Here is a 12,390-nt window from a genome sequence, read left to right on the forward strand (position 1 = left end):
ACCTCCCGGGACAAAGGGTGTCAGGAAGCGTAACTTTTATTTTTGGTTGAAGAGGCCAAAATGGAGAACAACAGATGCACATTCACGGGTGTCGGCATGGGGGCGGGCCGGGCAGGAGCAGAGGCACCGTTCATCCTCCCCCTGTGCCCCGCTGTGGGGCTGAGGACACGGCCCCCTGCTCCTTCCCTCTCCTGAACTCTTGAATTTTAAACTATCCCCTGAATCCTTCTGGCAAGTGGCCTTTCCCAGCGTTCAGACTCTGAGCACAGAGAGAGACAGTGTCAGCACCAGCCCAAGGAACCCAGACACGTCCCCATGGCCACGCACGGAGCAGCCCCGGTCCAGCCTGCTTCCACCGTCTCTTGGATGGGAATGAGAATACAGAACACGCCCCGTTAGGGCTCACACCTCATCAGGGAACACTGCTTTAAGCCAGGGCCACCTCTGCAAAACCCCCACCGCCTCAGCTCCCTGCCCCTCTGCATCAGTCCCCATTATCTTCGCCAGAGGAGGCGCGGCACAGAGCTGATGTTCTTTCCCAAAGCTCAAGATGTTTCTTTCGTGCTTCCTCTCCACAGGAAAGTCACTTTAGTGACTTCTGTACTTAAACCGAGACAACTGGCAGTGGGCACACTGCCACCTTGAAACACAGAAGAAAAACAAAAAAACCCCATTCACTAAGTTAGTAGCGGCAAAATCCCCATAAAGAAAAAAAAAATGTACATCTCTATCCCATGTTGTTGTCAGACTGTTTGTGGTGTTCCATTGACATCATGACTAACCAGGTCCATTATAAAAACAAGAAAATAACCGCAAAATAAATAGATGTTGACACTAGTGGGATTTCAGGGGTGTTATAACTCATCGTTTTTCCTGCTTTCTCCTCCAGCTTCTGTCTTCTTCTCTTTTTTGGACCCTGTGGATTGACATAAACTCGGTTACACGCTGTAAGAGTTTTTGCTGTGTACAAAGCAGCACCGCAAGGCGCTGACATTCATTAACTCCCCCACCAAACTCTCAGTCCATGGTACACAAGTCAGGGGAATGTTTTGGGGACGGACATTCGGCTCCAACGCACTGAAGTCTACCTGCGGAACACTGCTGGCCCCACAACAGAACAACCACAGCCCTGCACATCAGCCCTGGGACACAGACAGGCTTACAGCCCCGGGACTGGCTGCAGACCGCGGCGATCGAGGCATAACAGCTGCCAGGGCAGGAGGCAGCGCTACGTTCTACCTCCACACTGAACAATGAAAACGCTGGAACAGCAAGGAGCTGAAATTTGTGTCCTCCTCTCCGCAGAATTAACAACTGCTCCACAACTGGGGGTTCTACCGTCTTCCCACCGCCTACGGCTAAAGGACGGTAAAAAGCACACAGACAGCCCGCGCACGTAGCTGCCGAGTTCAGACTGTTAATCAAACATCTACCCACCAGTGTCTGATCCTGGCTCATTGTCTGCTGCTACTTCCTCAGCTACAGGAGGTTCCTTGGCTGGACCGATATCCTCAGGTTTGTCTACATTTAAAGCAGAAAGAAACAGCACAAAAGTTAAGGGAGAACACACAGAAGATGAGGTGACTAGCAGTGAAGTTTACAAACAAGCCACCTGTGGTGCCTGGGCAAGATGGTAATAACTCACTCCAAATTCTCTGTAACTCACAGAAGCATCACAGAACTGCTCCTTATTTCTCCCTGCCTCTGTCTGCCAGTGTCCCAAGAGATTTTTTTTTTTTCCTGGGGTCCATTTAAGCCACAAACCTTTTTCATCAACAGCTTATTCTGTTCCTTGACACAGGACACAATCTTGAATACTTGCTCTGGACACCCAGAATTAAACTGACGGCTTGTCTTTCTCACAAGGCAGTGGCCAAAGAGACAGATACCGACTAACCATCCTCAGAGGTTTATAAATCCTTTATATTCCATCACAGGAAAAAAAAACAAACAAATGGTGGGGGGGGAAAAGGGCACAGCCACACCTGGATTTTCACAGCTGTCTCTGAAAACTAAGAGGAGGATCATTGATCCTACAATTAACGGTTGTCTTCACTTCTTCAGCTCCCTTTCACTCACGGCAGAGAGACACGAGTGCGTTACACACAGTAATTATATACCACGAGTCATAGACACGCTCCCACCCACTCCTTACCTTCCTGCTTCCCCTCCGTGGGAGGGATAGTGTTCTCAGTCTCGGAGGTTCCTGTAGCATTCTTGCCTGAATCTGGTTTTGTGGTGTTCTTCTCCTTTTTGGGTTTGGGTTTTGCAAACTTGGCCTTATTCAGAAGATACTGCACTTCCCTGTCCAGGGCTGCGATCTTGAGCTCAATATCTTTGGACAGCAGGATGGGTTTCTCAGTAGGAGAGATCTTGTTCTGTTCAGCCAGGGTCTCGTTTTTCCAGATCTGTAGGATGGAAGGGAAGAGGTGCTTTTTGGATGCTTTTTGGCCCCAGGAACCACTCTACATCACAGTATCTCAGTCACCACTCCTAGGCCTTCTGACCTACTCTGGGTAACGCTGCTCCCTGCTACATTCCCACCAGCTTCTTAGTTACCCGGACATAAGAAATTAAACCTCAAAACCCAGCAGCTGCTTTTCAAAACTGCAGCCAGATTACAGGGCTACACCACCACTCCTAGAGGCAACTGTCCACAGGCAACACCAGAACCATTATCCCCACCAAAGCAGCCCAGGGTCAAGCTGGGCATCAGAAAACACAGAAAAGCTTTGTTGGTGGCATGGAAACAAGACACACATGCTCTATTCCATGACCTTCAGTGAAGGTACGCGACCTGCTATTTTGGACAGGAAACACAACCCAAACTGCCACCCCCAACCTCCCCCAGAATAATTTAATCCTTTATTACCGTTGTCTCATTGATGGCTTTTGCCAGTGTACCCAGTTCCACTTCTGTGAATATCTGGTCAGACTCTGGAATCATTCGGGCTCCCCTTGAAGAAAAGAAGACAGATAATTTGCATTAAACCAAACAGATGGTACCCTGGCAACTGAGTGTTTATGGCTCCAGTCATCATAATAACAACTGGCCACTACACACACCAACCCATTAGTACATTTTACATTTATGTCTCTTGCATCTGCAGGAAACAGTGTCTTAACTCAATCTTGGGATGCCAGGAACACAGAGCCAGCAAATGCAGCTATTACGAGATCAGAAAAACAGGGCAGATACACAAACTGAGGCCCTAGGACCAGGAGGGAAAAATCTGCTTGTGAACGGTGTGTACAGCGTTGGATGCTTCCTGTCCCCCAGCTCAAACAGAGCTTGTGTGCTTCTGTTAACGGGTTCTGCAGAACTGAGCACTAGTAAGCAGGGGTTTGGTCTTCTTTTCTCGAAAAGCACTAGCAACTTTCAGATCATATTCGATCTCTTATGTTATCAGCTGCACTACTCTGCTTCCCAGCAGCTCGCTCTTACTTGAGGAAGATGGTTGAGTGGTTGAGCAGACTTTCCAGGGCAGCCAGGCGCTCCGGCCACTTTCTCCTTTCCTCGACACGGAAGAAGAGGTTCCTACAAAGCTTTTTCAGCTCTGCAAGCTTGTCTTTCAGCTCCTGCAAATGGGGGACAGGGGAAAGAACACCATTAGCTTGCCCACTGTCTAACATTGTAAACCTCAGAACTGCAGTTTTTGTTATTCTCTCTTATCAAATAGACTATTTTGATACAGTAAAAAGAGCCAAGTGACTAAGCTTGATGTGGAATCAACAGGTTACTGCTGAAGCTGTTTAAGACACACCAAAGGCTGGAAGAACTTCATATTTTGTTCTGTGCATAATGCACTGAGAAAGCAAGAAACTTCCCAGAATCAGAAGACAAGGGATCAGGATAGATCAATACTCTGCCAGCCTGTGTGCTCACGTCCACGTCAGCTCTAGCAGACCGGTGTCTTGCCTACAGGCAGCAATACCTTTGTTGCAGCTGCATAGCCCTCCTCCTCCATCCAGCTGGAAGCCTCACTAAGCTTCTTGGAAATTTCTTCTCTCTGCTCCTCTGTTGAGACAAACTGATACTCTTCTTGGTAAAGCTTGTCCTGCAAGAACAAAGCAAGCGCTCCCATCGAATACCACTGAGCGTGGAAGCATAAAACAACCCAGTCACCCACGTGCAACTGGGCTGGACTGTGACCTCCTGGGGTGCTGCCTGCACCAGCCAGGAGATCCTCAGTCAACCCTCTCAAATCTCAGCTCCTGCTCTGAGCATTACCAGGAGCAGATCATGGAGTTCCACCCCCTGCCATGGGCAGGGACACCTCCCACCAGCCCAGGTTGCTCAAAGCCTCATCCAGCCTGGCCTTGAACCCCTCCAGGGATGGGGCATCCACAGCTCCTCAGGACAACCTGTTCCAGTGTCTCATCATCCTCACAGTAAGAGATTTCTTCCTGAATATCTAATCTAAATCTACTCTCTTTCAGCTTAAAACCATTACCCCCCATCCTATTCCAAAACACACAGGTAAGTGCACATAAGGGACAATGGAAAGCCAAAGTTTAATGCGTTAGATGCGCTGAAGGAAATTGTTAGTTTTGTATTGAGGAAACCTCCCAAGTCCACCTGGGCTTGGAAGCCTAATGGTAGCAGAAAAAGCCACTGAAAGATGAAAGCTGGGCTCTTCAAATCAGCTTCCTCCGGCTCAAGCAACTCCCCTGCATTTAGATCAGACAAGCTGCATAAGACACTTCCACCTGCTCTCCAGGAATTCTCATTTCTGTACATCCCTCTCTTACCTGGGTCTCAAAGATGAATGACTCCAAGCTGTTGGCCGATTTCTCTCTTTCCTGTTTCTCTATATCTCTGACTGTCAAGTCTTGGAGTCTAACAAGCAAAGAGAAGAGAAATCAAAGGTAGCAAGTGGTTTTAGATGAGTGCCACATCATATACCTCAGCTTCTGAGGACAGCAGTGCTACGTGACCTGTCACCGTTCAAAAGCAAGTCACTTCATCTAGAGCTTTAACCTAGCAGAGCCATTTCAAACGTACTTTTTCATCGAGCTCTTCAGTTCATCCTCCAGCAGGTCAGGTACATCGTTTACATCCACTTCCATGGTGATCTCATGGACAACCTTCTGCTTCTTGGGTGCTTTGATCTTCTTCTCCTCCTCTGTTTTGGTAACTGTGCTGTCACCGGAACTTTTGGATGTTTCTTCCTCTTTCGCAGTTTCTCTCTTTTCTTTGGGATCCTGTAAGAGATGAAGCACATTCTCAGGCAAGGGAACAGATTTGCAGATTTTGCAACTTTTTTCCCAGGCAGGGCACTAACAGAGAAAGAACAATTCCACTAAGGAAAGGCCCCTTCTCAGGCATCGAAATCCCAGTCCCACTCTTTCAATCTGACACTCACCTGAGACTCTAATTTCTCGCTTTCTTCCTGTTTCTGTGACTCTGCTTTCGGAGGGGCAGTTTCTGCCTGATCTGGCAACTGCTGTTTCTCTTCTCCCTGTTCTTCACCAGCATCTTCTGTGCTGCTTTTCTGGTCTTGTTTCTCCCCCTGCTCTTCTTTACCTGCCTCAGCTAGGTTCTCTTCTTCTTCCTGATCACCACAGGCAAGAAAAGGGGAAACCACAACAGTGTTTTTAATGGAGAAATTCCATGTTTCATAGAACAGATAATTCTCTGCAAAAAACATACGTATGAAAAACGGCTCTGACAGTGCTGGCAGCCGTTAACGATGGACTGTGCTGAGCAACTTCACATTAATGAGGTTGCTTCAGTGCAGGACATGCTTCACAATCACTTTGGGGCTCACCTGAACCGAGTCCGTCAGGTTCTCTCCAGTCTCTGGCGTAGGGCCGCCACCCCCAAACAGGCTTGAGATGGTGTTTCCAAGTTCTGTCGATGGGAGACAAAAAAATCCAAAATATTGCTTATCCAAAGGAGGAAGAAAGTCATCTTCAGCCCTCAGTTCTTCCCCTCACAGCCACAGTGACCACTAAGGAGCAACTTTGGTGGTGTAGGTTAGCTATGTACACTCCAGAAACTCATCCTTCCCTGACCTCGCTTTGTGTTTTTGTGGGGCCTCTACCTCCACTGGAACATGAAATTTGTAACCTCTCTGCTCAAAGTAACAACATGCTTTAGTCATCCCAGCTACTGTGGGTAACACACAACAGCCACTATGAATATCCAAGTTCAGCACTTACTTGTCAGCGTTGACTCCTCCTCCAGCTTGTCTTCCACCAAGGTCTCAAACACAGATTCCACCTTGCAGAGGGGAGCACAGAATTAGTTTTAAAAGCAGGGACCGTTAATACCGGAGAGAGGGAGAGAACTGGAAAAGGCACGGGCTGACAATCATCGCAACAGGGCACTGCTTACCCGGTCGAGACTCAGTACTCCGCTCTCGTCCATGTTGAAGTGAGCTTTGATGCCTTTGGATTCATAATCTGAGTGCTTCTTGAAACTGTCACCAACTCCCTTTAGCCTCACCGTAGTGAGATTGAAAGAACCAAAAATCCTGAGGACACAGAGACAAAAGCAGAGAGAAAACTCAAGGTAACAATGCTGCACAAGAGTGCTTCTCACAGTCACATTTGCAGCAACGGCAACTGCACAAAGCAAGAAACCAGCAGGGTTCGGTTTCCTGAAGTGCACACAACTGACAAAAAGATCTGGAAATACACGCTGGTGTACTCATAGGCCTGCCTGCCAATAAAATTTTCCAGCTGGGCATACTGCACTGTCACGGAGCTGTCTGCTCAGATGCTTGCGTCAACTCACCGCATATCATCCTGGTTCAGGAAAGCCAGATCTCCGTAGTTGACATAGAACTCAAAGTCGTCCGTGTAGCGGTTGAACGTGATAACTTTGCGCTGCGGATAGGGCGCCATGCGCTGGAACAAAATCCTCTTGTTATGCTTTAAACTCTTGGATTTATCTTCCTCCTCAACTTCACGAGTAAACTCCACCTGCATCACAAACAGAAAAAATGGCTCATCGACTGCAAACTTCCTCTATGGCACCTTACATCAGAGGTTTCCGCAGTGGTTGGCTGTTCTACCTCGTCCGAAAGCTGTGAGACAGGCAAGTATTTCTCAACATATGTTTCTATATGCCTGGCTTCTTGGATATGGCACTTTTACAGTAGGGCTGACTTTCTTCTGCTTTATTTGATGGGCAGAAAGATCCCCATAACCTCCTTACTCAACAGAATCCAACAGGTCACCTGGAACGTTTCTCCTAGCACAGCCCCGTTTACCCACACCTTGCACAAGAGAAGGAAAGCCCGCGGCTACCTGGATAGGAAACACAGCAGCATCCCGAACGATGAAAGGCTTCACCTTGAAGGCTTTGCTCAGAGCAGCTGCCTGGTAGACCGCACCCATGGCAGCCGCCTCGTCGGCATTGATGTTCTTGCCCAGTTCTTCTCTGTGAAGTGAAAAGCAAGAAGTCAGCTTCGCGGCCACTGCCACAAACAGCAGCTTGTCAAGAGGAGACAGGCGAGAAGGCGGCCTCACATACTCACTTGCCCACAGCTTTCAGCAAAACCTCCTGCACTTTGGGGACCCGTGTGGCACCACCAACTAGAATCACCTGGTCAACTCCATCCTAGGGATTGGAAACAGTCACCTTGTCTTGAGAAAGCAATTTTGTAAAGCTAAGTTTACAGCTTCTTTACGCTCCTTCCCTGCTCACCACGCACTGACACGGTGCTCCGAGAACACCACGCTACGTCCTGCCGTCCCAGCGCGGGTCAGTGCCCAACAGACCTCGGACAGGCTGGCACCAGCCATGCCAACATGAGCAACCTGGACTCAGGTTGGTCAGATGGGGACGATATGACCGCAGCTTCAAGTCACCTGAAATGGGGGACTTGAGCCAAAATTAGATGGGCTACAGTTTAATGCCAGAGGAGCCAGGGACTCAGACAGCAAGCTGGACCAGAAAAGAAGGAAACCTGGACTTTAGGACGTGACTCAGTGTCTTGCACTGAATACCAGAGCCAAAAGATGCTCACAAGCGTCCTGGCACCCTGGGAAGAAGCGAGCAGTTACTGATGCAGTAAATCTCTCCAAAGGAGTGCATTGTGTTTGGTCCAACTGCAGTCTGCACTGGGGCTGCCAAAGGCACTCCTTAAGGGAGAAGCCTGGGAAACAGAAACTGTTTCCACGCACTTTGAGTTAAAACTTCAGGAGTGGATCAGAATCAGCATCCAAGACAAAAAAAAAAGGAAAGACCAGCATTTCCAACCTCCAGCCCAAGAGTAAAGTTTTTAACAGAAAGCCACCGCCGCTTCAAGTCCTCTGTGCCTGGTGGATAGCGCAGGGAGCCAGGGTAGACTCCTGCTTGATGCTGCAAGGAAATTCTCTGCAGCACCAACACCACTCTGTGACAAGAGCAGGCATCTGCACCTCTCAGCGGTGCTGCTAACACAACCGCTGCTGCCTTAGTCACAATGCGACAGCAGCTCTGGACATACACTTCAGCCTTCTTAATGCGTTTCCTCAAACCTACCAGGTTCATCTCCGCGCTGCTCAGAGCCTGCTGCACAGGTCCTGGGACTCGCTGGAACAGGTCAGAGCACAAATCCTCAAATTCTTGCCTTGAGACCTTGGCCTTGAAGTCGATGTCATCCAGCAGCCCCTCAATCTGTCCAGAAAGGAAAAAAAAGCCAGAATGAAATTACTGGTGGACCATTCTCCAAGCAAAATCTCTGTCTGACTTACAAAGCGTGCAAAAAGCTCCAGCTTTCCTAATGCACCCGGGACCTGACCCCTGCCACTGGTGAGGTGCGGAGAGGATGGAACGTGGATATAACAGACAGCTTCTCTCAGTGAAAGTTTATTTAACGAGCTTCACACAACTAACTTTCCTCCGATCCACTCACTTCATCACCAGTGCTACCAAGCGGCTAGCTTGGGGGACCCACCGACACCACCACGCGCCAGAACGCCAGGAGCGATACTCTCCAGCACGCCAGTGCTGCAGAGGGACAGCGTTCCTGTGCACCTCCCCTTAACTCACACCACCCTCAGGCCTAGAAAAAGCAGAAACCCTGAGGCAGAAGGTCAGACCTGTGCCATGTGGTCAGCATTCGCGCTCAGGACGGTCTTCAGGCGGTTGGCCTCCTTCAGGAGCTTGGCCATGGCCCGGGGATTCTTCCGGACGTCTTTTGAAGGGTGCTGATTATTAAAGAGTTTCGCCAAATAGTCCCGGAGACGAAGCTCCATCTCCAAACCTCCAAGAGTACGGTCAAACCTGAGCGAAAGAATGAATGGAGAGGGAACAGCTTAGACCAAGTTGAAACAAACCAACCCCGCGTATTATTTCACAAATACATCGAGCGGCAAGCGGTCAAAAGTAGCTGCAGTACTATCAGCTGTGATTGGCTGTGAAAGAACAACGGCTGTTCCAAAAATAACATATTATACTGAAACAAAGAAAAGATTCACCACCACAACAGCCTTTGAGCAGGAAACTTCACTATATTTACGGTAAAGGCCTTATTGCTAAGCACATCAAACAGATGAGAAGCCAAAGAAAACTGCCTCAGGTCCCAGTGATTTTCTTGGAAACAGCAGTATACGTGCTTTGGAGTTCAAATTGCTAGGCTGGCTGTTCACAGCACCTTATTTGGCAAACGCACTGCATTCTCATTCCTCTCCAGAAGGGTATTCCACTTTTTCAAACTGACACGCTCTACTTCTATATGATTATATGAAATGGAATTACGCTTCAATGGCTTAATACTATAAAAAAAGTGAGCCTGAAGCTCACTAAGTACACTGGTTGCCTCCTGGAAGTTCTCAGTTACCTTCTGCACAAGACAGCGCCACCAGAATTATTACCAACCGGAGCCTTCTCGCTCCAGATGTTACCCCTTCTGCCATCCCAATTACTGTGCTGAAGCCTCACTGCAAAATTCCACATTTAGAAGAGGCTGTGAAACAAACAATTTCTTTCCTGAGACCTGTGGGGTTTGTGCAACTCGTGTTGAGATCTTACCCAATGCCCTGGATCTGCAACTGAGGCTGGGTTCCCGAGTCCTTAGTTTTCACTGTCTGATAGGTAACAATAGTACAAACGGTGCTTCCTGCTCCCATGTCGTAAAACATGATATTCTGAAAAGAGAAGCTGGGACGGTGAAGCAGAAACACCTGAACATCCCCCACGAATAAGGACAGAACCCACGGCTTTCCAAGCTTGAGACGGGCCAGGACTATCTGCTCCCTGTTTATACCTTAACGACACGACTTGTGCTCTGATCAAACACGGGAGACGTTCAGGGTCACGTTTGACACAAGCGGACAAGAAAACTTTTTCATCCATTTCGTAGATCAGAAAGCAAAGCTTTGATCTTTAAAAGTCTCTCCAACCTCAGGAAAACCAAGTATTTCAGAGTCAGCCAATACCTCAGAAAATCACTCATTGCCTGCGGTTCGTGGACAGGGAACTAAGGCAGGTTTACAAAACAGGGGCTCCCCCAGCCACCTGCCCTCACTCCAGAAGCTCTGAGGCTTCACCCCACATTCACACAGGGTTTCATCTCTTCCTCTTGTTGATAAACACATGAAAACAGGGGAGTCTCGTTGACTAGAAGACTCCACTTTGTTACATCCTTTTGCTTCTACCTGCAGCACGTTCTCCCCACATGCAGGAACCTGCACAGGACCCTCTACACCTCCCCGCCGCGCCTACCTGTGCGGTGGCATTGATGTCTTTCCTCCTAAACACTCCGTAGTTCAGCGCGACGGCAGTGTTGTCGTTGATCAGCTGCAGAACCTTCAGGTCGGCCATGCGAGCGGCGTGCAGAACCGCCCTCCTCTCCGCCTGGTTGAAGTAGGCAGGAACGGTGATCACAGCGTCCTTGATGGGCTGCTCTGAAAGAGTCGCAGGGAATGCGTTTTCCATCGGCACAGCCACCTGCCAAGACTCGTTATAACGGGGTGACAGTAGCAAAGCCAGTGAATCCAAGGGAAAGACTCCTACAGAAGACAATCCTGAAGCAGCACCAGCTGCCAGGATCATTAGGGATGGATCCACCCATGTTCTGCTGAAATCAAGCAGACTTTGCAAAGCTCAAGTGTCTACTGACCTCACCTCACCGCAAGGCTGGGTGGGATCTGGGGTGCCTGCCCCCAAGAATAGGATTAAAACCCCAAATTTGCATCATATCAGAAACTACTTGATTGCTGCTAAGTCGTGCCTACAGCTGAAAAGACCAAATATCCTGTTTCTAAAAGTCTGCAGGTTTCCAGACACCTTCAGTCCCTACAGCTCCTATAAAATACAAACACACACGCACAGTTACTGTAACAAACAACCAAATCCTTCCAACCTGCAAATTCCTCAGCCAGACCACGTGAATAGTTCAGGATCATCCCCAGCATCTCCTCTGGAGAATACTGTGTCGTTCTATGAGAAACAAACAGGAAAGAAAATTATAGCAACCACAGGGTCAGCGGTAGAAGCCCAGTAGCCAAACTCCCATCCACAAGGAGCCCAGAAGTAGCCGCTTACTGGGAGAGTTTGAAAATCACTGTCTGCCTCTTCTCATCCTTCACCAGCTGGTGTTCTGGGAACCGGGACTGGTACAGCGCCACTTGGGGGTTATCAAAACGCTTCCCCAGCAGGTCCTGGAAGTACCTGAATGCCACCTTAGGGGTCCTGATGGACTGCAGAGAGAACAAGCACGTCACCCAGCTGCACTTCTTCGGCTGTGTTGCTGCCAAGCATACCTCTCCCAAGCTACATGGTGAACAGCTCTTGTTGTGCGAGTTCAGAGCACAAGTCTGGCACACACAGAGCCAGCACAGAAAGACAGCAACACACCAAAGAGATTAGAAAAGAAGTAGAAGACAAAAAAGAAAATTTCCCAGCTCAAAAGACCCAGCGACAGAAATGTACATTCTGTGTAAAGGAACTGCAGTTAGCACAACACATAACAAGAATTCTTACCATTCCTAGTGCGCTGTCACCAAACAGACGCTCGTTCTCCTTCAAAGCAACAGCCACAGGCGTTTTCCTTCGTGACTCCCTGGGTAGAAAGAGAGGAATAAAGCAGTCACATTTCAACAGGGTCCCTAGTGAGGGGAGGTGCTCAGATACCACCTCCAGAGAGGAAGGCCAGCTGTTGTTAATCAGAAGGGCTGCAATAGCTGCCTCTCCCTTCAGAGCTTTCCTACTTCCCGATATTCTTCACGACATGGGCAAATAACACATTTTACCAAAACACTGACAGCCATCTTTCCAATCCACGGTGAAAGCTGTGGTAGGCAGATTGGTATTTTTCCCATAGCACAAGAAAACTCAACAAGAGACGACTCATTTCTGCTCCAGTTCAAGCATTAGCACACCAAAGTATTTCACTAAATCAACTAAAAAAATGGCTTAAAGTTGTCCCCTGAGCTCAGAAACGCCACTACACA

At 48.7% G+C, this 12,390-nt stretch overlaps 1 protein-coding gene across 1 annotated transcript; it reads right to left on the reverse strand.

Moving 5' to 3' along the window:
- Positions 1 to 854: 854 nt before the first annotated feature.
- On the reverse strand, positions 855 to 11,999 carry HYOU1 (hypoxia up-regulated 1; the record flags this gene model as incomplete). Its single annotated transcript, XM_010073923.1, is given in 23 exon segments — positions 855 to 916; positions 1,438 to 1,521; positions 2,156 to 2,408; positions 2,873 to 2,957; positions 3,446 to 3,579; positions 3,936 to 4,058; positions 4,753 to 4,840; positions 5,006 to 5,205; positions 5,367 to 5,555; positions 5,772 to 5,854; positions 6,166 to 6,226; positions 6,341 to 6,479; positions 6,743 to 6,930; positions 7,258 to 7,390; positions 7,488 to 7,570; positions 8,477 to 8,611; positions 9,037 to 9,220; positions 9,968 to 10,096; positions 10,661 to 10,692; positions 10,694 to 10,842; positions 11,301 to 11,377; positions 11,483 to 11,637; positions 11,921 to 11,999. Coding segments are annotated over 23 exon segments (2,845 nt in total), but the record flags the coding sequence as incomplete, so codon positions are not given.
- Between the last annotated feature and the right edge of the window lie 391 nt (positions 12,000 to 12,390).

Source organism: Pterocles gutturalis, unplaced genomic scaffold (genome assembly GCF_000699245.1).
Source record: "Pterocles gutturalis isolate BGI_N339 unplaced genomic scaffold, ASM69924v1 scaffold50177, whole genome shotgun sequence".
In the NCBI taxonomy this organism is placed as follows: Eukaryota; Metazoa; Chordata; class Aves; order Pterocliformes; family Pteroclidae; genus Pterocles; species Pterocles gutturalis.